The following is a 27,550-nucleotide window of genomic DNA, read 5'->3' as shown; positions in this document are numbered from 1 at the left end:
TTTCCTTCGCCAGGGCACCACGTTATTGGGGAGCGGCCTGCACAAGGGTCCAAGACTGCGACAAGGAACGAGCCGGCCACTTATCCGATCCCCGTGCCCCGTTGATTGTTCTGTGATAGAGAATCGTCCCTCGCTGGACGAGGTAAGCATTCGTTTTCATCACAAAGACGCTATCACGCCTCTAACGTCTATAACTTTGAGGTATCGGTATGTAATGCCGCGATACACTCAAAAAACGCGATGACACATAAAGTCCAACATTCACGATTTAATCTGAATTGTGTTACGTCTTTTTTTTGTATTCTTTACATTATTTTATTATTAAAACTTGCTGCATAATATTGATTATTACTAGTGATCGCCCTCAATATATTAAGTTAATCGTGTTTCCCTCATAACAGAATAAAAGGACTAATATAAAAATGATATGTTACTAAAACTTGTTTTCACGGTATTTTCCATATAAGATCAGAAATGTGTTTAAAATAATAAATGTCTGTACTATCGAAGCAAAATATCTCAAGAACTAACACTCACTAACATTTTTTAAGTTGCATTTAATTAAATCTAATTTCCATAAACTTCCAATAATCAACAAAGTATTAATAATAGTAAATTATTACGCCAGTGAACCTTATATCAAAGTATCATAAGTAAAATTATTTTCATAACTGTAACAACTCCAAAGTATCAACACTTAATTTACTTATTTTTAATAAACCCTATCCTTCATTTTGTTTTATAAACTTTTTGAAAAAACCTTTATCCCCAGCAAGCGTCAATCCTAGTATGTTGTTATCGGCGCGCTAAACTTTTAGTCGCACGGCTACCCGCTGGATTTGTTTATATGTCACCGATCTGACGGCTATTCCAGGTTGCTTGATTTGGGCGTCTTTCGTTTTATTTAAATATATTTCTTTATAGAGTGTATTACATAAAAATATTAGGCCTGAAAATTCTTCCTCGATATAAGCTTTAACCGTGCCAAATTGTACAACTTCAGGTGCCCCCGTTTTCTTTGAAAAGGGAAGCAAAATTGGCCGATTAATATATAGAAGATTGTGTTCAAAAATCGACCAAGAAAATACTAGCATTAGTTTTCTTAAAATGCAAAAGGAATTTTGTTCGTGTAATATCTCTAAACTGATTTACAATCGTATTTACAACTAAAACCAGTAAATTAAAATGCGAATTGTTTCAATAAAGAGTTTATCTGTCAGATTTAGCTTCCTGTAACTTCTTAATTGAGACAATTTTAGGTAATCATTCATATCTCTGCGGTATCAAGCTTGTATTTTTATTTTTCTGTAATTAATCAAAATTCTAACACTGTGTAAAATAGCAACGCTTTATCTTATCTAAAGATACTATGAGTGCTTCACAAGTTTGAGATTTTAAGTCAACATTGATTATTATGATAATACGAAATAAATTTTAAAAATTGTATAATATCTTTATTATCATTTTACAATCTTAATTATAAATTAATTTATTGCTACTTTTAATTTGTACATAGTTCAATTTGCAAGTTAAGACGAGCGCGAAATTAATACATCGGTATGTATTTTCCAAATTAGAATTAATTTAGACTATTTATGCGCGTTATCTAGTAGCTCTTATGCTTCCACGTTGCTGCGATTTAGTAACCTTTTTTGGTGGTTTGTGGATTTCCAGGTCACCGTGCAGTTCTTCGATGGTTACGTAGGGATAAGCTTTGTAAATAAACAAAGAGCTTTGTTTTGTTAACATTGGTTTGATGACAGTGCATCATAATTATTTTCCCATGTCACCGATATTACCAAAAAAAAAACAGTTAAATGTTAAATAAATTTATAAAACTATAAATTTTGTAAATTAAACAATTTACTTAAATATAAATAAATTTACCACATGATAAAAATCGGTTCAGTTTCTTTAAGATGCTAACAGAAAGATAGAGAATAGAGACACCACGCATTTACGGCCAAAATATGTCTCTGTATGTCTCTCTGATTAAAGGAGTTGAGACAAATCCAATTACTTCTGCTTTATAGGCGGACCTTTCTTGCCCTATGGAGGTTACACACGGCTTATTACACTATAATTTACCCAAGAAACTATACCCTAAGAAGAGACCTCATCGTTAAATAATGAACTTCAAGATGGAGTCCCGAAATTGCGGACATCATCCCATCAGATAAAGTGAAAGTTCGTAATTAAAAAACGATTTTATTGGTTTGAATGAATGAATCTTTTGGTTTGTCGTATATCTCAGTCCAATAAAGCCACCTGCAGTCAAATATTTTATTTGTATATGTTAGAAATAACAATGATGACTTGGGGAAAAATAATTTCGGTCACATTTTTCAAATCCAACTTATTCATATAAATATATATCCAGATCCAGATCTAAATCTAGATCTAGCAAACAATTTGTGACAATGGCATTTATTTAAGCACTAATCTATGGAAAAAAAAATATTAATAAAACCCAATTAATGCAGCTGGTGGATGTGTATATTACAAAATTATAATTTAAATTATTTGTACAAGTATGTGCTACTAGCACTGTCTGGTTATATTATTTTTACAGATATTACTTACAAGATGAGGACAGAATAAAAATGTGGACGCATTGCTCATTTGCTACGAAAAAACTCTGGAATCAACAACAAATACGGCAACACTGAATCCTTGAGCAATCTGCTAAATACAAATACACCAAAAAGGAATGTTAGAGTAACGCTAATAACTATCCATAGTCTTACAACATTAAGACAAATCAAAACGTCGCAATGTGACATACATTGTCACACAAAAAACTTCGAATCTAAATAAAATAATTTAACAAAAATGGTATCAAATATAATTTGATAGTACATCTAAAAACTACAGTTAGTTATACAGCCACAATAGTCTATAGGTTAGAGTTATAACCTCTTATCACTATCGCTTTCAAGAATTTTGCATATGCCTGACAACGGGACGACTTTGACAGGTTCATTCGTTTACGTGTTCGAACTAATCAGACAACATTGTGTCCCTTTTTAACTAGAATAAAATGAGAAGGAAATATGTCTGATTCTAAAAGGAATTTACAAGTTGCGGCGGATAATATATTTAACATGTTGATGACGCATGGACAAAAAAGCTTTGAATAGACTATAGATTACTTTTTTTGCTGTAAAATTTGTTATACGATATATAATTTCAATTTTTCCGAACTATTTATCTGCTCCAGAGTGTTAAAATATGTCTACTAGAGATATGAGACCAAAACCATCTATTAAGAACAACCGAAATTACTTTTTTCCCAATCTTATATTAATATTATGTATGTTTAAACACGACATATAATACCATGTAACGAATTGTGGAGGCAAAAACCGTACAAAAATAAACAAACCACATTTGTTATTTCATAAAACTTTCAATATATCATCCGGAAAAAAAAAACACGAAAAATTAAGGCTGTGGCAAATTTTAATGAAGTATTTTCAAAATTACGAGCCCATTTCCACGGCACAGCGACCTTGAACAGGAAACTGGCACAGAGCCAGAGGCTGTTAACAGACTGATTCATTTACCGAAGAAACAATGAAATAATAAATTAAAAGTTTACATAAAACTTGGATCATATTTCGTACCATTTTCGTAGTACGATTTGTCCTTTGCTTTAAAATAGGCCTCAGTTTCAGCGATCACCTCTTCATTCCACGAAAATTTCTCCCTAGCAAGCATTCTTTTGAGATCTGTCGAGTCCACTCGGATGACTGTCGATTGGACTTTGGAGTGAAATGATGGAGCCATGTTTCATCCATTGTCACATATCGACGTAAAAACTCGGGTTTATTACGCTTGATCATCTTCAAACACTGGTCCGAATCATCAATTCGTCATTGTTTTTGGTCAAAAGTGAGCTCGCGCGGCACCCACTTTACACAGAGCTTTCTCATACCCAAATATTCGTGAATGATATGATGTACACGTTCAATTTATATCTTTAGAGTATCTGCTATTTCATTCAATTTTAATTTACGGTCATTCAAAATCATTTTGTGGATTTTTTAAATGTTTTCGTCGGTAACAACCTCTTTTGGGCGTCCACTGCATTCACCGTCTTCGGTGTTCATTTCACCGAACACACGTCTAAACTTAGCATACCAATCCTTGATGTTGATTTTCCCGAGGCAATTTCCGGAAACTCGGCATCAAATGTATTTTTTGCCTTCAAAAAGCATTATTTTATCAACACGCGAAATTCCTTTTTATCCATTTTTTTCACAATAACAAAAGTTACTTCACTCAAAATGCTATAATTCACAAACTAATGATCCGACATCTGCCAAATTTATACACGCATCTTTTGAGGCTTAGGGCTAACTAAAAATACATATGGATTTAATTCTAGTAGCACCATCTATGTGTTAGGCCGGGGACTTTTCAATTGACATGTTAGTAACATTTGAATAAAACATTTTCAAAACACTTAAAAAAATTATATCTACTCTGACAACTGATAAGTTATTTTTAATTATACATTGTTATTGCCTTAACTATTGTAAAATAAAAAAAAATTAATATATTACTATTGTTTTGTTGTACTTGCATCAATACATAACTAAGACTACTGCGAGAAAAATATAGTATGTGTTTCCTGAGTTAAAATTAAAATACATTACTTAACCCTTGTACAAGTTCGTGTGGTTCCATTCGCTTCTGATTTTCTGTACGTTGTCCAGTAGCTGATTGCTTCCACGTTGCTGGATTTAGTGAACCTTTCATATTTTAAGACGATATCTTGAATAAATTCGTAGATGCATTACATTTCGAGGTCATCGTGCACTTCTTCGCTGATTACGTAGAGATAAGAATTGGTAATTTATCGAAGAACTTGGTAGCATTGGATTACTACTTGGTTTGAGTGTAACCCCATATGAGCAGTACATTAGTCCAAATATGCCTCATAATTTTCTAATAAAACATATTCTCAGCTTTCAGTGTATGCAAGAAAAATTAATGTTCTTATATTCCTAGACCTAGAATTCCCTTAACATTCCAATCTGCCCAATGAGCAATAAGAATTTGATGAAATTTGTGTTATGCGATGACATGCAGAAAATCGTTTCAATAAGCGATCTAATATAGAAATCTATAAACTAGTATTATATTTAATTTAATTACGATTCTATGTTATTCTAAAAGATAATTAACACCTAAATATGCTAAATGTAGTTTAGTGTAATCGTTGCCCTGTTTCACAAAATTTAAATATAAGCAAAGTTTACATGAACGTTTTGATCTTTCACTATTCCTTCACTAAATAATCCTAGCAAACTTAACAAGTAAATAGTAAGCTTGACATATTTGCCTTAATGACTACTTGTTCCTTATATTTCTTAATTAATTTCTTTTTCCCTTTTCTTTTCTGTTCTGTACCATAGTAAGCTATTTCAGATCAATAACCTACTGTTATCCATCTTCCAGACTGTTATTGTTTTTTTCTAATTGCTTTCTGTGAGATATGGCTTTAGTACCCCAAAATGCAGATGGGACCTTATTAAACGCTTGAGATATATCGGGAATGCAGTCGAGCAACATATTTTATCGTTTAAGCTTTCATTAATTGTATTGACCAATCTGTAAACTTACTCTAATGTTCCAGGTTTGTTATGAAAACCGAATTGATGCTGTGGCATAATATTTCTTTCTTTTGTAATTATTTTGAGCCTCTTGTTGTTTAGTCCCTGGAAAACCTTGGATATCACAAGCAATAGGCTTATAGGACGATAAGAGGAAACGTCTTCTAAATTTCCCTGATTTGGGAATCACAATGGTTTTAAGCCACTTTCCAAATGTCAGAAAAGAACCATACACGTAGCATAGCATTAAAAATACATGTTACTAACCTGAAGCACTTTTCTGACAGTTCTTGTAAAATTCTTCCAGTTATTAGATAAACAGGATTGGTCGTATTAACGAACAGTAAATTGTTCGTCTAGTAAATCCATTTGAAATGGAGTATTCAGAGAGTCAGTTAAAATGTTTTCCTCATCTACAGATATTTCGTATAGGAATGTACTAAATACGCTTCTTAGATGTTTAAAATAAAACATCGTCATGTGCTTTTTCTTTGGCATTCCTGGCCCAGGTATTATCACCATATTTAATGGGTGAATTGTGTTATTGGGGCCTTTTGATCTTGCAACCATGCTGCATCTTGTATGTTTTTTAATATAGTTATTGCTGCTGTTCCTGCATTTATTTTGGAGAAGGTGATCAGTTGATAAATCGAAACATGATTCAGTTATACACATATTAGTTACAATACTTTTTACGACCCAGAAATCTATAGTATCCGGAATTTTGTTTATATCTGACGGAAAATATGCTAACTCACAAGGTACTCCTTGAGCCTGAAAAGTTTTAACGGATTTCGTAGCACTCAAACGAACAATTCAATATAGAATCTTACATATTCTCTGACGTACGAAATTTATGGAAAGAAAATTTGTACTGCACTTCTGACCTTGAACCATAAAGATTGGCATTCGGCCAACAGTTCGGCTTTCGCAAACTCCAGCTTGGCCGAGAAACAAAGAAAGAAAAATATCCGGCTCGGCCGCACTAAATCGGACTATAATATAGACCGAAGATATTTACGTGTTTTATTCTTTCCGTTTTCATATTTCCTTTCTTATTGTTGCAGCAATGGAAGAAGTTCTAACCGAAGGAAAAAATTTTCGATTGGTCGACGAATCCGAGCTTCCAGAAATTATTGATTTTCTCGCCGATTTTTTACCAGATTCGATAAAGGTAAGTGGTGATGGGTGCGATTGCTCTGCTATTCTATCCTTTCTTGAACCGAACTGATCTCTACGTAAAGCAAAATAGGTAGGTTTATCGAACGAATATTCACCCAAGGTCGGTTTATCAGATTATCATTATTTATCAGTTATTATTAATTACAACTTACATAATATATACTTAGTACACCTTAATATTGTTGTTCTTTTGTACTTGCAATAATACACAAGGAAGGCGAGTACGTGATTAATACATCAGCATGTATATCCCAAATTAAAATAAAACTAAACTACTTAAGCTAAAGTTTAGAATACACTTATACACTAAACATATTCCTGTAGTTTTCTTCGCTTCAATCTTCTGATTTCCATATTTGCACCTCTTAGGTCCAAATGATCTTTATGATTGACTGAAAAGCAATCTCTTTGTTTTTAGGTCAAGTTGAGAGTACCTTCCAACTAACCAGTACAGTTGCTTGACTTTGAGTTGGAAACAACCTGTATTTTGCAATCTCTAGTCTATTTGTGGATCTTGTTGATCGCTACTTATACTTTATTTACAGCTACAGCAAAAATTCAACTTTTTCCATAATAACTGTGGCGTCGATAAATGTTTCAAGTGCTGTTTCTTTTGTTGTTGGTCCCAACCGAAATAGATTTAAGTGTTGAGAATTCTTTTTTCCCTGTCCCTTCATGCGAGACTCCAAATTTTCTTTCGAAAATATATGACTCCAGCACTCCGCAGTAATTCCGCGGTAGCAATTTGCACATTATGTAGATTAATCCAAAATGCCATTCCTGGTCAAAAGCTTGTGAGATGTCCAGGAATATAGCAGAACGATATTTATTTTCTTCGAATACCTTTTCAAAAACCGCTGTTGTTCTGTACACTTGGTTTATTGTCAATGGTGATTTCGAAATCCAAACTGGAAACATGGTAATTCTATAAATGGTTTAATACGATTTAACAGCAGTTTTTCAAATAATTTTGATATCACAGGTAGCAGCGACATAGGCCTGTAAGATACAACCTGTTCTGCCAGGTTTTTTTAAACATAATTATTCGAGCAACCTTAAGATATTCCGGAACATACTTTAGCCCCACACAGGCATTGTGGCAGCTCTTTTAACAACCCAGGTGAAATATCATCAATTCCAAGAGCCTTTTTAGGATTGAGGTTTTTGTCAGTTTCTGTGGCAACTTCCATTGAAGAAATCAGATTTACAAATACATCGGACTGATAAACAGGATTTGTATATATTGTCGATTCTATATCACTCGGTTGGAATACGTAAATGTTCTGCGAATAAATTAGCTACTCCATCGTTGCGTCGAACCCATTCATTTCGGCCATAGCTAGTAATTTTTGTCTGCTTCCGGGATGAATCCACTTACATATTTTTCGAAGCAACTCTTTACCGCAGAATTTAGCAACAACTCTTTACAGCATTTCTGGTTCTGTCCCATACCCTTCTAGGTTTTTGTATTTATTTTATCAATTCTCTAACTGTGGTAAATTAGTGGAGAATAAAAAAACAGATTTCTGATGTTGATGTAGCCTTTTGAAATGGTTCATAGCTATAATTTTCGACCAATTCTAGACGGCCAGACATTAAAATGGCGTCATCTAATCTAATATCCTTTTTTTAAACTTATATGTTATGCAGGGCGCGCCAAATAAAGTGCAACAGTCTATCTTTCACAATTCCTACAACGTTTGATCCAGCGATGTCATGCAGAAGAATGACTTTGCGACAATACGTCATCCAATTTCTTCAAATGGTGTTGATATACTTCCACAGTAACCACAATAATTCTAATTTCTAAAATACCAAAAGCTTGATACTTGGCCAGATGTATATTGCTGATCAAAATCCATCAAATATAATGTAATTTGTAATCATTTATGTTTTAATAAATTTTAATTAAATAGTTTAGTGTTTTTATAATTTAGAGCATTAGGAATAACAGGATATAGTTCATTAGTATTAATAGGTTTACTACGGTTAGTTTTTGTGGAGCGAAAAAAATTAAATTAATTTAGTTTAAAATTATCTGCGTCTCTAAAATTATTATCATTTTATGTCGTACTTCAACAGGCTATATTGTACAGGCTAGGAAAAAATATTACAAAAATATACAATATATTAGGGAAAATACAGACTAATTCTGCAAAAATTAACATAACTGAAAAAAGTAACTAGATATTTCTATTTATAAGATTTAACTTTTTAACGTATAATTAATAATTATATTGTTGCTACACATTCATTGTTTAACACAGAAAATGGCTACCAAAAATTGTCCATTTTGAGACATAAGAAGTAGCAAAAGTGAAAGTTGATTGATCATGTGTAAAATACAGCTTCCGCGGCAAAATTGGCAAAGTTTTTTGCATCGTATTGTTACCGGTGATGAAAAACCGATCAATTACGATCATCCAAAGAAAAAAAACTCATGGGGACCTGGTCATGCAACAACATCAACGACAAAGCCGAATATCTATGGCTCTAAGCTAATGCTCTATATTTGTTGAGATCAGTTTGGCGTGGTATACGAAGAGTTGCTAAAACCTGATGAAGCCATCAATGGGAATCGCTATCGACTACAATTAATGCGTTTGAGCTGAACACTACGAAGCCAAATGAACGGAATACAAGGCAAAAACACAACAACGTTATGATTACTACTTGCTTTTGATAGGATCAATCAATATTTTTATTTACCGATATTTTTTCAAATATACCAAACTTGAGTACTAACATTTATTTATAAGAAACTTCTAATAACAGTAGTGTATTTTTCTTTGTAACAAAATTAGTACAATCCAATATCTGATTGAATGTACGAGGGTGGTTCAAACATAATGGAGACAAACGCTGTAGATGGCGCGCGTGTATGTTTTGAAGATCCTGGCTTAAATATGTGATAGCTGGGACCCTTACGAACAGTGCGGCATAGTTTTCGTCGAGAGTGCATGATTCACGCGCGTGCTACGACCATGAGTGAACGTCAAGTGCCGGCCGCCGTAGCGCAACGTATTTTCATTAGTTTTTCAGTGTGGGAAGGCGTTAATAAGACGGAAAATTTTCGACATTTGCAGAATTAGTTCGGTAGTAAACGCCTGAGTAGATCTGCCGTGTTTAAATGGGCCAAAGTATTCTAGGATAACCGCGAGCCGTCGAGAATAAGCCGCATGATCGTCAACTGCGAACGAGCATCACACCAGACAACATTCGCATTAGGCATCGCACATTCGAGATTAGTATTAGTAGTGTAAAGTCTACCATCCACGAACACCTTCAATATCGTAAAATAAGGGCGCGATACCAGGCGGAGGAGGATGGTTTTTAACGCGAATCTTTATTATAGATGAGACAGGGGTACACTATTACACTTCCGAAAGCAAGATGTAGTCTATAGAGTAGAGGAAGGGGCTATTATACCTTATAGTATTTTATTTTAAGGTCAAACAACGACCCGTTCGCGATATAACACGGCCTGTAATGTTTATTAGCGCCGATTACGGCAGGTCTACGTCGGGGTGATAAACCAAAATTGATTTGGCTCGAACCTGGGCAAAGTTCCAAATTTATATTACTTCAAACTATTCTCCGCTGTAAAATTCTAGAATAAAAATTCAAATACTAGTTTTATGTAAAAAAGTCATACAAATATATTTTACTAAAAAAAAATAATAAAGATAATTTGTGGTGATAAAACAGCAGGCGTACAGCAAAGTTATTTTCGAACAAAAAACTACATGATTTTCAAGAAAACGGAACAATGTATTTATTCAAAGTATTGGCCATTTGATTGTAAACTTCAAGATTATGATCTTGCCCCTCTTCCAGGCAATTTAAGAATTCCATCCCAAAAAAACTGTTTGTCTTTTTTTGTAAAACCAATCATGGAGCCATTTTCTAACTTCTTTGAAATTGCTGATATGCAAGCGCGTGACCCATTGATGCAAAATGATAGTCGGACGAGGCGAGGTCTGGAGAGTACGGCGAGTGCGATAATACATCCCATTCAAGTGATTCCAACGCTTCCTTGACTAATTTGATGTATGAAATGGCACATTATAGTGCAGTAAAATTACTTTGCCGTGTCTTCAGGACCTTTCTGGGCGTTTTTCGATCAATGCGTGGTTCAAATTAATCATTTGTTGTTGGTAGTAATCACTATTAACTGTTTCACCAGTTCGTAATACTCTACGCCTCTCTGGTCTTACCAAACATAGACGCGACCAAAACGATTTGGCATTGGAGTCGATCAACCGGCTTCCGTTGATGAGGTAAGGTCCTTGGAAAATAAAATATTCTCTCATAGCGATGTCGTATAGAGGGCTGTAAAAACAGAAACATGTGCTCATGCGCATTTATTCTAAGCCAACTTGACAGATTTCACAGCTAGGCGTTGTTGTCACAGATAAGATTTGTAGTTTATTAAAAGATATTTTTTAGGTTAATTTTATGTTAACAAAAGTTTGCTTAAATACTTAATAGTTAAAATCCCTAAAGAGGAATGTTAGGGTAACAGTTGGAAAACTGTTAGATCCGTTAGTTCACCTCGTGTTAAACTATGGAAAAGGATTTTGGATATTGCATGACCAATTACTATTAACTATCAAAACAGAATAATTATCCATAAAAAAACAGAACAATCAAGTGTGTGAAAACAGTTGTAAACCATTATATTCTAGAGAAGAGAATGGACACTAATGCCGTTGTAAATGATAATTAAAGCGCAAGATAAGGAAGAAATTAAAGGAATATTACAGGAAAAGTATACACAGGGAGTAGCGGAAGAAGCAAATGAGGAGAATGGTATTGGTAATAGAATATACAATATATATAACATTCTGAAATTAATGGATCAAGATTATCTAGACAATATACTTAAGAACACCTAGGTGATGCTTCAGGCATTTCAAAAAAAAATACTTAATAGCAAAACACAAGATGGAAACACAGCAATACTTTCCAACAATCAAATGTAGTAAGGTAAAATTGTTTTACCAAAAGCGCGATTAAATCATTAAAATCATAGTAAATCAGTTAAGACATTTAATGAAAACTTACAAAAGGCCTACAGGGGAAACCACCCTCGTAATTTATATATATATATATATATATATATATATATATATATATATATAAACAATAATTTACGACCATGTCCCAACAGAATTCAGTAGGAGAAACGTCCTGTAATGTTTACCACTGCGCCAACCAAGTTTGAGAACGTTACGAACTATTTCCATCACCTAATATTCTATTATTATCATGCCAATATATATTAAATTAATTTCTTGTTTTGTACGTAAAACTTTTCGATTTCCTGTTATTGTATTTCCGTCAACTATTAGATCAGGCGCCATCGAGTCGCCGACCATCCGTCTGACTTTTGAAAGGTTTCCGTGATGAGAAAAAAAACAGACGGCTTTCCGCGGCTTAATTAACCGTTTTACGAGTGATATTTGCCTCGAATTTTCCGCGTCATTTCGTCAGACGAACGGAGTAAACTTCCATAAAAGTGACATCACGCGAGACACAATTGCTTGACGGATAGCATGCCGTCTGCTTATTTCTCAATGAAATTAATATTAGATGGGCGAAAAAGTAATCAACGTTTTAACCGGCTTCAAAAAATGAGGACGTTCTTTGTTCGACCGTAGTAGTTTTGTTAACGTTTTTTCACCGATTTCTACGTCAATTATGGACCGATTTTCAATATCCTTTTTTTATTCGAAAGAGAGCACTTCCGAGGTGGTCCCATTGGGACCAAGTCAGGATCTATCTATCAGGATATTTGAGTAAATATCTGACATTAAAAAGAGAAAAATAAAATATTTTTAACAAAAAAATTGAACCGACCTCCAAAAATACCAATAAATAAGGAACTCGACCACATTTCGACGAAATGACACATACTGAAAAGTAAGGCTTCAACATGAACTTGGTTGGTAAATCCTTTAAAATTAATTTATAGTCCTGACAATTTGCTAAAACTATTCAAAAAGTAATTAAGTAGCAGATATATCCAAGAGTGGAGAACTGTACGAAGGTCCATAATCCATAAGGCAAGTATCCGGCAGACATAAGTGCTATTAGAACCGGAAAACTGAGAAGTGAAAGAAGACAAAAAGACGAAAAGTGGTCTATTAGCTGTGGAGAAAAAGGACAAAGAACATAGTGACGTACAACTTGGGCAAAATGATCTATATTCGCGCCGTTTTTATCACGAACAATGAGGATGCAAATAAGCGTATAATTTAGCCAATTTTCGACGTTATTTTAATAGTATAATATATAATATAACTATACATATTGTATACTGTATATATAATATATAATTCGGACTAAAATAGTGAATATTATCGTCTAGATAATATTCCATATCATTTCGAAAAGAAACCTCCAAAATATTCTTTGAAATAATTTTTATTACCAGAAACTGACAGCTTTTTTTTAATACCATCTTTATTAGATATGCTTTTTCTTTATCATTTTTTACTACATTTCATTTGTACTTGGATTAATTCACAAGCAAGACGATTGCGAGAAAATACATCAACATGTATTCCTCAGTTATAAAATTATAATAACTTACAGCTATAGTTTACACTAAAGGTATACACTTTATATAAATTCGTATGGTACTGCGCGTTGTCCAATAGTGGTATGGCTTCCACGTTAGTATGATTTCGTAATTTTCTTTCGTGATTTAGTACGAAATCTTGGATAACTTCGCAAATCCATTTGGTTACCAGGCTATCGTGCAGTTCTTTGTTGGTTACGTAGCGATGGACATTGGTAATTAATCGAAGAATTTTGTTTTGGCAGCGTTGGATGACTAGTTGATTTGAATTTTTAGCACCCTAGAGGTCCAAATTTGATTTATGATTTTCTGATAAATGAATCTCTTTGATTTTAGATCAAGTTGAGTGTAACTTCCGACTAACCAATATAGTTGTTTTATTTTGGTTCTAATGTGTTTTGCTTTTTGTCTAATATAATGCTTAATCTAACAACTGATAACTTATTTTCTAATCGTACATTATTATGGTCTTAAAAATTATCAAGTAAAAAACCATAAATTAAAAAATAATTTGTCTGAATACTTATAAATACAATATTTGCATTTACTAAATATGTGGCCAAGCAACATTTTCTATTTTTGCAATCCTAGTTTTTTTTTCATCTACCAAAATAAGCAATATCTAATTATTATTATTTTTCTTAAATAACATATTAGCAGAATCATAAAAATATATATAACAATTCTAGTTTTGAATATTACCACCTATTAGTTGTTATTCCTTTTGGTATTTTAATATCTGATCTTAACAGCATGAATTTGAAGGTGCGTATTCATCGATTTCGAAAGAATCTGCGGAGAAATATGTGTTATAATTTTCATTTCCATAAACCTCTTAATTTACTTACCTTTGAAAAAATATTATTTTTGTATTTACTTCTAATTCATTTTGAAAATTCTGATGTGGACTATTTAACTTGCAGCCATATAGAGCCATATTTTGTTGTCCTTTAAAAAGATGTTTGTAAAGTGTCATCAAAAACTTAATTATTTTGAAGGGATTCATTTACTTAAACAAATGTATTTTGGATAAGATACTTATGGCTTCTGACTCTCCATTCTAACGTATATCATACAATTTAACCTTTTTAATTCTCATATCCACAATTTTCACATTAAAATTTTATAACTTGCTATAATACATTTTTGTGTTGAACGAGCAAATAAAATATGAACAGACACAGACTTAGTGTGCTTTCAGTATGAGGGCACAAGATGAAAGAAACTTTAGTACATTTAAATTAAATTGATAGCACTAAAGAAATATGAAAAATGGAAAAGGCGACATACATAATTTTGACTGTCTTATATTTTTGTATTTTAATATTTTGTAATATTTATATTTATGTAGAATTTTATTTTAATATTTTTTTTGAGAAATTACACTTGTCATTACATTACATAGTCACGTGATGCGTATGAAATCCTCAACCAATACAATACCTTCCTAATAACATATTTTCCTTGCAGGTGCCTGTAATAGTAATTTAAAATAACCAATGAAATACAGCGAAATGACGTTCTCAAGGCCTTCTCTGCTAAGAGCACACAAAACAATTCTTAAATTACATGTATTAAGTTAACACTCTATATATTAATCTATGTAAATAATTTTTAACAGATATAAGATACATATAAGATAGAAAAAGATTAATGATATTTTATTTTTAATATTTTTTTTGGTAAAATAAATATACAACCAGAAATTTATGTTCCCCCTTCAAATATACACGTCAAAATATAGCCCGTAATAAAAGTAAATCAACCGACGTTAAATCAAAAGTCTGGTGGTAGACGTCAAACATCTGACGCTCGGGGAAAAGAAATAAAGTGACGGGAAGGTAAGTTAGGAAACTGTTGTTTCCGTGACCTAAAACAATATTCCGTGATACGGTAACCTGTTTTGTGTTCTGTCAGATTCTCTAAAAATCTTCCGTCGTACTTTATTAATTATCAAGGTTTCATTTAACACATTAAGGACAACTACCAATAAAAACCCCATACTGTAATAAATGTCCTTCGATATAATGGTTATTACTTATTGATTGCTTTATATTCTGTTTTTATGTTCGTACCATATTACACTATAAAAAATCGTATGATTTCTTCTGTTTTGTTTAGTTTATTGTTGTTACAATGGATTGAGGAAATATTAATATATAATTCTTCCAATAAAACAGCCATGTACGCCATCAAAATGTAAAATACAACGTTGCCTGGCCATATTTAAGTTTTCATTTATTTTATATCTGACAACAAAATATTAAAGTAAATAAAATAATGAAACAAAAATAACGTTATAAAATAAAATGTATTTTAACATTATAGTACATGAATATTTACAAAAGGACTTCAACTATAATTAATTAAACAGCCAAAATAATTTGTAGGTTAGAGTTGTTTTATAATATTTACAGTGACATATGACAACGATGTCGACTGGTACTAACACAAATAGAATTTTATATATCGATTTGATTTTTATGTTCCGACGCATCAGACTTTTTAACTAGAGTACTGCTAATTAGTAAAATGAGAAAGAAAAATGCGTCGAGTTTAAAAGAGATTTTACGTTCATTGAACTTTTTAGGGTTATTGTGGCTCAAGCCTTCAAGATCAAATTTAAGTCCTTCAATAAATATGCATTAGATATACTATAATGTTGAAATAAATTATATTCTATAACATTATTTTTATTTCATTATTATTATTTTGTTATCAGAGTCAAAATTAACGAATAATTTGGTGCAGCAACTTTGCACTATACATTTTGATGACGTATCATTGACTGTTTTATTGGAAGGACTAACAGATCAATTAAAAAGTCCCCGGCCTACCATAGTAAAACATATTTTTTTGGCAAAATTAGTTTTTTTTATTCAAAATAATTTCCTTCGAGGGTGATACACTGATTATAGCGACCCTCCAACTTTTCGATACCATTTTTATACTACGATTTGTCCTTTGATTCAAAATAAACCTCAGTTTCATTCAGACGAAAATTTCTTCCCAGCGAGCATTCTTTTGAGATCTGAGAACATGAAATAGTCGTTGGGGACCAGATCTGGAGAATACGGTAGTTGAGGAAGAAATTCTAAGCCCAATTCATGGATTTTTACTATCGTTTTCACTGACTTGTGAAAAGGTGTATTGTCTTGGTGAAGCAGCACTTTCTTTTTCTTCAAATGCGGCCCTTTTTCAGCGATTTCGTCCTTTAAACGGTCCAATAACGCTATGTAATAGTCGAGGTTGATGGTCCTTCCTTTTTCTAGGTAGTCAATGAAAATTATTCCATGCGCATCCTAAAATACAGACGGCATAACCTTGCCAGCCGACTGTTGCGTTTTCCCATGCATTGGAGCGAGTTTATCGTGTGCAGTCCACTCGAATGACTGTCGACTGGACTTCGGAGTGAAATGGAGCCATGTTTCATCCATTGTCACATATCGACGCAAAAACTCGAGTTTATTATGCTTAATCATCTTCAAACGCTGCTCCGAATCATCAACTCGTCGTTGTTTTTGGTCAAAAGTAACTCGCGCGGCACCCACTTCACGGCAAAATGTTAGAATATCTAATAAATTTATATGACAAAATGTGATTAAAGACAACAGTCGTACATATCGTTTATATATTTTTGTATATTCTATTTAATTAACAATAGATTGAGTTTAGACTGCTCGTCTCAGAAGAATAATCTTCGATGTCTTTCGAAGTAACTTACGTACACTTGATGAGTTTTCTGTTTATTTCAATGATAAAGGCTTAAATGATAAAGAATTATTTTAGTAAACTATTATATTTAGTCCTATACAATTTTGAACTATTAAACTAAACGAATCTACTATAAAACCTAAAGGAAAACACGCTTAACACTTTATTGACTTAATACTAACTTCACTCGATAATGAAATGGCTATTTTTATTTAAAAAAAAACATGACACTTAATTTTTGACATTTAATTTTTGATTTTAAAATAAAATTTCTTCAAATCTTTCAAGAAAAGACAATATACTTCAATAGTACTAAAGATAACAGACAGCGTTTATTCACTACTTACAAAAATATATAGGAATATAGGATAGGAAGTTCTGCTGCACACGGCATATTCACCAGACCTAGTTCCATTCGATTAGCGCTCATATTTACGTATCTATTATCAAAAATAATGAGAAAAGTTTTTTAAGTCATCCAAAAATGAGGTAATTAACCTCCAAATTTGTAGGATATTGTATATTTAGTTATATACAAGCGAATTTATACGTTTGTGACGGGTTTCCTTGTACTCTACGGAATTTGGTGGAAAGCTCGTATGAAATACGACACGCAAAATAGTTAATTATGTCGTGGAAAACAGTTTTCAGTCACGAAACCTTTCCCTCGCTTGTCCTTCAAGTTCCTGCTCTAGCGTCAGATATTTTCCGTCTTTGGACCCTTATTTTTGACCGTTAATTAATTTAGTTTTCCTGTCAATATCTCGCTTGACGTACAGAGAATACGAAGCATCGTAACTAAATTTATATATACTTTTACTTCAATACTTTTTCTTGTTTCTTTTGAAGTAGCCCATGAAAATTATAGTTAATTTTCAAGACATTCAAATTAGAGCGAATAGATGTCGCTGATAATAACTAATTCCTAACATAATGAAGTTAAAATGATAAATGATGATCAAAACGTCGTTAACTAACTCATGTTTCTCCTTTTAAATTAAATTTTGTGACAGGACTGTGTTTTCTCGCCACAATGTGATATCGAGAAGAAAACTAAATTAACTAGCGCAAAATTAAGGGTCCGAAAGACGCCAAATATCTAGTTTTCGAGTGGAACTCGGAAAGACAAAGACCGACGGTGATTTACGTGACCGAGCTCAGTTTTCCAGAATATAATTAACGGTTTTATATTGCGATATTTTATGGGGCGTTACACAAAGGAATTTCGTCGAAAAATTGAAATATTAAATATTGGATTAGTTCATACTTGTGTATTGGAAAGTTGTTGAAAACAAAATATTATTTATCCGAGATTGTTAGTTTATTTTATTGTACTGTATACGTTACTGTATCTTATTATTTTATTTCAATACTGTTGTGTTAGTTGGGTTACCTATGTTAAATAGTAAGGAACAATACAATTATTATATATAAACTGCCTAAAATGTACATAACCATAACAAATCAAATCATTTAAGTAATGTAAAATGGCTTGATACAAAATTTTCCAAGAAGAATTGATATTTATCAAAAACATAATCGTTTCTTCGTTCTAGTCCACGTATTAAGATGTTACAAAACAATAGCAGCATTATTCAAAAGTAAAACTGTCACTGTCAAATGCGGTAGTGTTGACAGTGTCAAAATAACTTTAAAAATATACCGCCAGAACAACTTGAGTTATTTCCTTAGCTAATGTAGTTTCTATTCTGCAATTTTAATTTAAGATATCCGATTTTGATTTGTAGTTTTTACACAAAATAACAGTGTAAGAATTTAAAAAGAAACAGTATAAGAAAACTATAGAAAGTACTACATTTATTATAATCCGTTGTTATATCCCCTAGAAACAGAAATAAACGTAACATGAACGAATTTCATAACATCATTTTTTATTCGCTGTCTCTTGTGTCATTTAAAATAAAAGGAATCATTATTTTTATTCATTTCGTCCGTCCAATACATAAAGTGATACGTACGGATTTTAAATGACATAACACAAATACCCACATATCCAACATGTTATAGAAGCTGAATTTTATCCAAAATTATATAGGTGGCGTCAAATCCGATGGGTGTGGAGGATATAACTACTTTGACTAACTTTTTTGTAAGTACGTATTGAGTTATAAATTCTAATTAATAACGGATTATTAATACTTTTATACTCTTAGATATAATAAGTGTAACAAATATGATGGGTCAAAGAATAAACTTCAAATGAAAGTCAAATGATGACACGTCAAATGTCAGTGACAAGTGATGTTGTCAGTTGTCTTGTCATTTCATTGTTAAATTATCATAGGAATATTAACGCCACAACAAACTTTAAGACTGTGAAATATAAGCTTAATAAATATTGAATTTGAAGTGTTAATGGTTAATTATATTGTTTCAGTTTCACCAAACGTTAAAAACCTACCTTAACGACAAAGTGTGGGATTTTCACTTCTACGTAACGAAAAATTGGCCAGAGCAAGCTGTGATATTGCACTTTCCAGGAATGACCAGAACGGTAAAATAATCACCAATTGTTCCCTCTTAAAATAAACAATCAACAAACCCTTTATAGCCCAACAACAAACTCTATGAAAGCTTCAGCGTTTTCTGCCCGTGCGATCAACTGGACAACTTGGAACTGCTAGAAACGGAAGATGTACTGATCGATTGGTCCCAGCCCATCTATTTGAATTTCACACACGCGAAAATCATGAACAAGATCGAAAACTTCTATGCCAACATCGGAACCGTGGAAAAACTGTACGGTGACGTATACGGCCTTATGGATCCACAAATCGAAGACACCCCAAGTGAAATGTAAGTACCAGTTTGTTCAGTAACATTTTCTTGACATATGAGAACAGTCAAAATTCAGAGGGAATTAAATCTGGCGAATAGGATAAATGTTAGAATTCGTACATTAATTATTGCGACGGTTTTTTGAGTGTTAATGGACTATGTCACGTCAGAACCTATCAAAACTTATGAGGTCAGCACGTGGCAATATTGCGGCATCATATTGGACTGTCGATTAACAACGTTTTCCAATTTATAACCTCTAATTATTATCACTGTTTTGAAAATTTTTGTAAACGTCTATCAACCGGGTCGACCAATACCAGAACAAATCCAGTTGTATATAGTCCGTTCAATAAAACAGCCATTGAACGTCATCAACGCCGTCGAACGTATTGGCAAAGTTAATAAAAACGTAAATTAAACTCGGACCATTTTTCTTTCTCATTTTACTAATTAGCATTACTCTAACTTAAAAAAAATAGAATGAAGTCTGATGTGTCCGAACATGTAACTAAATCAATCTATAAAAATAGATTTTTGTTGTGGTCGTTACCGTTGTCATATGTCAATGTAAATATAATAAAACAATTCTAACCTACAAACTATTGTGAATTGACTATTTTATTGGATAGACTATACATTTAATTAGCGTTAGGAACTATCGACTGAAAACAGACGAAAAAGTCGATAGTCAAAAAACTACCGACTGAAAATAGTAATTACTATTTTCAGTCGAATACATGGTTCGACTATTTTTTTTATTCGTGATGTCAGACGAAGATGTAGGAATCCTTTCCTGTATAAATTGTGAGAGAGGAAAGAACGGAGATAATTGCTTGGGGCAGTTAATTTTATATTTGGTTATATTTTCCAACGGTAGTATAAGCGAGACGGAGATGTATAAATTCCTTCACGAACTAACTTTAAAAAAAGGAAGCAAAACAATGATCACTGCGTACAATTATAATTATAATAATACATAACATGCAATTTATAATTTAATTTTAAACGAAGACGAAATGATTTTAAACGAATTTTAGACTTATATAGTTTTGTATTATTTTTATATTTGAATGTTCTGTGGATCTGTAAAAAGGAATAGAATTTTTCTATGGAATGGTGTAATACTCCACAAATGTTTTATTGTATTTTAATGTGTTAATTGCTATTTTAAATAATATACTATAATAAATATAGACAATAGAACTTAAATAAAACCTAAAAACTAAAGATGCACAATACTATATAGATGATGTCATAAATGCTATATAAAAATTAAACATATATACCATAGAAAAAAAAACTAATCCATGACATAATTAAAAATGATCAAAATGAAATGATTTAAATGCTTTATTTATTATTGAACGGAAATATATTTTAACAAAAATCGAGAGAGTAGTAAAATTTTTCCAATATACAAATAAGCTCTTAACTCTCTCTTTGTTATTGAACATTATATTCATTGTTGTAGGGTTATCGCCGAACAAGCCGAGATATGCCAACTGAAACCAGAACACGCTCAAATTATCCACGATCTGTATCCCGCCAATCAGATGGAGTGCATAGAAGTGTTCGAGAAGCTCATCGACAAATTACCATGTTTCGGTATATTTTCCGCACAAGGTGATTTATCTCACTTCGACAATCAAACGATGAAAGTAACATGTGTATTATCTGTGCAGGAGATTTAGCCGCGTGGATGGTTCAGTCGTATTACGGAGCAATGTTCTCCATGCAAACAAGGCCCGAATACAGGCGAAAAGGTTACGGGATCATCCTAGCTAAACATCTCACCAACTTGGTGGGTATGACGTAGTTGATGTCACGAATCACTTATGATTCGGGATGGGACGGAATTACTAACACCATATGGCTTTCGAACAAAAGATTTCTTCTTTTTTCTTATTCCAAGACGGCCAGCTAGAACCAAATGGTCTTTTGCTGAAGTTGCTTCGGGTTCGAAATAGTGAGTGTCCTGCGGGCGATAGAGACCCTGGGTTACGACTGGGATTGTCGTATTTGGTTTACTACCGAGGTTTGTGGGTTGGTAAGCATTTAATCAAGGCAGGTGAGTGTTGACGTTCCTCATAAACCATGGGGCATTGAGTAACGCATGGACTTTTTTGGATTGGAACACTTGGAGTAGTAGTTCAAGTTGTCTCTCAAAGACATACCTGTACCACACCTGTGCTCCGTAGAAGCAGACTGGGCGGACTAGCATTTTGTACAGAGTCGCTTTCTGGGGGATTGGAAGTTTATTTTTTCTCAAAGGAGTGGAAATAGTAGGTTATACACGCCATTGCCTTTGCAATTAGCATGCTGTATTTGAGCTGACCATTGGAATCAGCAGTCGAACTGGAGACCGAGGTATGAAACTTTCTGGAGCCAGGGGATAGGGATTTTATCAATTTGGAGGCGAAAATCCTTCTTGCGGTGGAACAGAATAGCTTGAATTTTACTCGGGTTTATCTGCAGCCGCCAGAATATGTACCACGCAACCGCCTGATTCAGCTAGTCTTGAAGTCTGTTGCGAATAGCGTCGGAACTATAACCGGTTGTGAAAAAATCGGTTTCATCTACATAAAATGCTGTGTGGGAATGTTTGTGGAGTGGGAAATCAGCCATATATAAGTTGAAGAGGGCTGGGGCTAGTGGAGCACCTTGCGAGACTCCTGCGGAAATGTGTTTACGAGAGGAGACTGCGTCACCGATCCCCACTTCACACCGTCCGTCCAAATATGAATCTATCAGGGAGATTAGGTCATTCGGTAAACCAAGCTGTTTTGCTTTGACTATTAGACCGTGATGCCATACTTGATCGAAAGCTTTGGAGATATCTAAAAGAATGGCTCCAGTTTTTCGACCTTTTCTTAACGCCTGGTGTATTGTTGCTGCGACGCTGGTAGTTTGATGAAGGCTTGAATGTTTGCCACGGAAACCGAATTGTTCATTCGGCATTATGTAGTATGCGTCTGTGAAGTTATTTAAAGCGTGTAATATCGCTTTTTCGGCAAGTTTGGAAAGTGGACTAATCAGGCTGATGCACCTGTAGTCAGATAAATTGCACTTGCCACAAGCGCATGTTTCCAGTTCTTTGGAAAATGCTTTAACTTCAGGATGGAGTTGATAATGTTAGCAGGTTCTGATGGTTGCTTGCTAGTCAGGTTTTTCAGATGGTTTGCTGTTATACCTTCTGGGCCTGAAGCTTTTTTAGAAGACAGACGCTTTATGGAGAACTGAAGGATTCTGGGAGGGAGTATGCTCTTCAGAAGATGAACTGACTGGAAGTCTTTCCTCTTTAGAGACGGGACAGTGTCATTTATAATGGACAATCTCTTTTGAGGTGGGCCAAGAGATGGATTGCATTTCATTTGGTTCCTGAATGAATTAGCGAGAACTCGGCTTTTTCCGGATTTGTAAAGGCGATGTCCGTGGAGGAATCGGCCTTCAGAGGGGGGATTGCGTTCGAATTTTTCCCCATTACGCTTATGGCGGCGCGCCAGAGCTCATGTGGGGCAGTGGGGTTGCCTAGATTTTGAAGAAATTATTCCGATTTATTCTCGTTCCAAGCTATAACCCTGTCCCTGACTTCTCTGATTGCGCACTATGCCACGCGTTTATCCTCAGGATCTAGTGTGGCGCGAGCTCTTCTCGCTAATCGGTTCTTGTACCTGATTAGATCTTTTATTTCTCTAAGGAGGTTAAATTGAAAAGGTTCAGGGCTGCTTGTTTTAGTAGCTCTGTCTGCGGCTTATTGAATATCTAAAGTTTAGAGACTGCTCTTTCTAGATCGTCTGAAGAATTTATACTTGGGAGAAACTTTATTTACATCGCTGGTCTTTGAACAGCCTCGATACAAATCACAGCGCCCTCTACTCATTGTTCTTCTTTCCTACATTAGCTCTTATATCGACATAAATCATATATTTAACAGTTGAGCCATTACTTTTCAGTATACATAAAAAAATACCGGCACTGGGGCAAAGGGATATCGGTCGCGGACAAAAATATCGATATATCGACGAACAAAAAAAACTGAATACTTACTTTTACCACTATCGATATTTCTTCACCCCAACCCTACTTTTCGACGTAAAATTCACATTATAATCGCGGAGACGAAATCTCAAAGCAAAAGGTCGATACTCTCCTTCAAAATCCCTATTTTTTTAAATATCCATATTTAACTTTGCTTTATAACTATCGATGCTTTCTTAAATTTTATCAAAAAATATCGATATATCAGCCAAAAAATTATCGATTTGTCTAGTATGGATATATCGACATAACTAGTTGCTTATATGGTCAGAGGTCCTCAAAACGCTTTTTATTTATACACGTTTCCAAGGAAACAACTTTTCTAGTATACTAATTATTTTCATAAATAAGCGCACTTGTATATTGTTGCTAAAATATCACCTTAAATATACAAGAACAAATAAACTATAAACAATTCATAACCTTGCAAAACAACTCCTACCAACGCCAGGTGCTTACCGAGTACGGTTGGGATTCTCCAGAACTAGACACTACTTGTTCAAAATAGTATGAAAGACTAACGATTTAAATAAAGTTTCTTCTTCCAAAGCCATAAGTGGTGTTATTAGTTCCGTCCCGTCCCGAATTATAAATGATTCGTAACAAGCAGCGTACTCATTTTTATTGAAATTTTGTAGGTCATGACACATATACATGAATCCGTTTTAGGTAACTGAACGTGGGTATTTGCCATTCGTGGTGATCCGCCCGGAGAACGACGCATCCAAAGGTCTCTACGCCAAGCTCGGTTTCAAAAAATACTTCGAGACGGTGAGGGCCATCCTGCGACCGTATGAGGAAACCGGCGACTCCCAAGGTGGAGGAGGAACAGAACATAGCGACTCAGAGGGGGTGGTTGCCGTTAACGGCGACGTAGAATTAAAGGGCGACCAGTAAACAAATTAATCTGTTACCTTGAAATGAACAAAAAGCTTGTATGATTAGTTTATAAGGAGTAAATGGTCTTTCTCTTGCTCACCCTCACCACACTAATGGAATACCTGACAACGAAAAATTGTCGTCTATCAGTACATCAAATCAAGCTAAGTCGAAGTTAGTTTAACCGATACGGGTCATTTCTCCTATTAAATTAATCAAAAGTACTGTTAGTAAAATATAAGTTATGGCGTTCCTTTCATTTAATTATCCTTGTCTGACCGCAAAACTAAACAGACGCGCGGTTAAATGAGAGGATCATCATCAACTGTTTAAATTAAAATAATTTTATTATCAAAGAGCCGACACACCTTTCCGTATTAACATTTCTTGCCGAACGCACTTAATTCGTTGAAATCACAGCAGAATTGCCTAGTTAAGGTTACAAGGCGGCTTTATATTCCGATTTTTTGGGCAGACGGTCAACACAAGTTTTCAGAGTACGAAATAGTTTATAAGCGAGTTTTTTATGCTACCTTGCTATTTTTTAACGATATTTTCTTTAGATCGTAGGCGGTATTATTATCGACAGATTTATCTATAACAGGATATTTTTAAGATTATTGAAGTTTTAGATTAGCGGGCTTAAAAGCAAGAGCTGTGATGGGAACTTTTCGACTTTAGGCCTTTCCAGAATTTTTAAATTTAGCCCGCCAATAGCTTGTCTATATATATACATCTAAATCCAACTTATGTTATAAATATATGGACTAGTATGATTTTTATTATTATTATTATATCATTTTAAAATCACTTATGTATATTTATTGTAGTTTTTAAAATGTAGCAAATCCTCTGCTCGTTCAGAATCAATTTTTTGTGCGTAGGGCTGTGAACAGATATAATATTTAAATGTTACGATTCCACCAATCTTGTCCGGAAACCGCGTGTGTGTACTGGGAAAATAATGTATCTGTACAGTTGCTCAATTTGTAAGTTACTGCATTCGCCAAATCATTTTCCCACTACATACTCTTCTATAAAAAAAAACAACCAAAACTTAATGGAAATTTTCTATATAGGACAAAACCGACCTTTTCGAAATGTTTAAAACAACAAAGACTGTGATAGCTAGCATATATAGCATGTAGAATGACAACAAATATTATTACAAAATTTTAAAAATTGATTCTGAAATCAACTTCAGCTCTCACTTTGTTTTGAAGAAGATAGAAAACAGTCCAATCAATTCTGAAAAGTAATATTTTATATTAAAGAATTTAAGAGGAAAAATATGTACATATTAAGTAAACTAGATATATATTGGAGTTTTACAGCTTTCTTAAGCAAAATTAACCTACAGGTTTACTTCCAATTAGTAGAACTTTCTCTGCTATTAAAACTTAATCTATCAACAAAAAAGAAAAAAAAAGGGTACCAATAGGTTTTAGTAGGAATTAGACATAGTTCAATCTCAAGTTATATCAAGCGTTCTAAATGCCAGAAAAATTATTAAATAAAAAACATAAAGATTCAGTATAAAGGCCTTATTTATTTATAAAATTATACTTAGAATAAATATTAACCTGCTAATGGGTTAGCATGGATAGTAACACTGTTAATTCTAGTATCATTAAGAGGTTTATAGTTTTTAGAATTAACTGGTAACTTTTCGAGTTCATCCAAGGTTTCTAATCCATCAATGACTCTAAAACAGTTTGTTTAAGAGGTAATATAAACAAATTATACTCTACCATACTTTCCAAAAACAGTATATTTTAAATCTAAATGAGGCTGAGGTCCATAAGATATAAAAAATTGGCTCCCATTAGTATTAGGTCCATTATTAGCCATTGATACTATTCCTCTGGCACTATGCTAGAATATTTAAATAATTTATATGGCATATAAAATATAAATTTAAAATACCTTTAACTGTTCCTTAAATTCATCTTCAAATTTGTCTCCCCAAATTGAAGTTCCACCCTTACCAGTTCCAGTAGGATCACCAGTTTGAACTATAAAACCTTTGATGTTCCGATGAAATAAACAACCATTATAATAATCACTAGCACACAACGCTAGAAAATTTTCACAAGCCTTAGGACAACTCTCACAAAAAAGTTCTATTTTAATTTTTCCCACGTCGGTATGAAGGGTAACAGACTAAAATATTATTTATATATATAAATAAAATACACATAAATTACATAAAAACAATAACCATTTTAAAAATAAATAAAGCAGCTAGGTTATATTGTTAATTGGGAATGTCATTTAATTATGAATTCCGTTATATCGGCAAAACAAAAATGTCGATTTTCAACAATATCGATATTTTTTCACTCCAACCCTACTTTTCGACGCAAAATACACTAGTTAAGCGGAGGGGGAAAATCTCAAAACAAAAGCTGGAAACTCTGATCAAAAACCCTAGATTATTAAGATCAATATTAATTTAGAACTAAAAGTTCGATAGATCCATTTACAAGTATCGATTCGTTTTTAAAAATATTCATTCGATTCGATTCGAATTTCGAACGGAGTGAAATTCCCTGTCCTGTCCGTAGAATACAGAAATATAGATCAGATATATTTATATGCCTCCATAACAAAATATTTCCTTTAGAGATGCCCGTAATAGTAATTTAAACTAATCAATCAAATGCAATTCCAGAGCCTCCTCTGCTAAGACCACACAAAATAAATTTGCAATAAAATATTAAGTTAA

At 33.3% G+C, this 27,550-nt stretch overlaps 2 protein-coding genes across 3 annotated transcripts; one reads left to right on the top strand and one right to left on the bottom strand.

The window, feature by feature from the left end:
• LOC143196602 (uncharacterized) lies at positions 1–24,903 on the top strand. 2 transcript variants are annotated; one of them, XM_076404426.1, is made up of 7 exons: positions 1–142; positions 6,689–6,795; positions 19,502–19,618; positions 19,676–19,920; positions 21,377–21,528; positions 21,588–21,706; positions 24,613–24,903. In XM_076404426.1, exons 2-7 carry the CDS (start codon positions 6,691–6,693, stop codon positions 24,838–24,840), a joined length of 966 nt encoding a protein of 321 aa, XP_076260541.1. In that variant the 5' UTR covers positions 1–142; positions 6,689–6,690; the 3' UTR covers positions 24,841–24,903. The 2 variants fall into 2 exon arrangements, with proteins under 2 accessions (XP_076260541.1, XP_076260542.1); XM_076404427.1 differs by lacking the exon at positions 1–142 and adding an exon at positions 1,537–1,557.
• Positions 24,904–26,351: 1,448 nt separating this feature from the next.
• On the bottom strand, positions 26,352–27,184 carry LOC143196604 (peptidyl-prolyl cis-trans isomerase-like 3). The gene is made up of 4 exons (XM_076404429.1): positions 27,044–27,184; positions 26,749–26,985; positions 26,579–26,697; positions 26,352–26,527 (listed from the first exon to the last, which is right to left on the bottom strand). Exons 1-4 carry the CDS (start codon positions 27,044–27,046, stop codon positions 26,401–26,403), a joined length of 486 nt encoding a protein of 161 aa, XP_076260544.1. The 5' UTR covers positions 27,047–27,184; the 3' UTR covers positions 26,352–26,400.
• Positions 27,185–27,550: the final 366 nt, after the last annotated feature.

Source organism: Rhynchophorus ferrugineus, unplaced genomic scaffold (assembly GCF_030347505.1).
Source record: "Rhynchophorus ferrugineus isolate W39M unplaced genomic scaffold, kcgeb_rfMv2 rfM4, whole genome shotgun sequence".
NCBI classification, from domain to species: domain Eukaryota; kingdom Metazoa; phylum Arthropoda; class Insecta; order Coleoptera; family Curculionidae; genus Rhynchophorus; species Rhynchophorus ferrugineus.
Note: the sequence above shows the minus strand (reverse complement) of the source record. Positions and strands in the feature narration are given on the sequence as shown.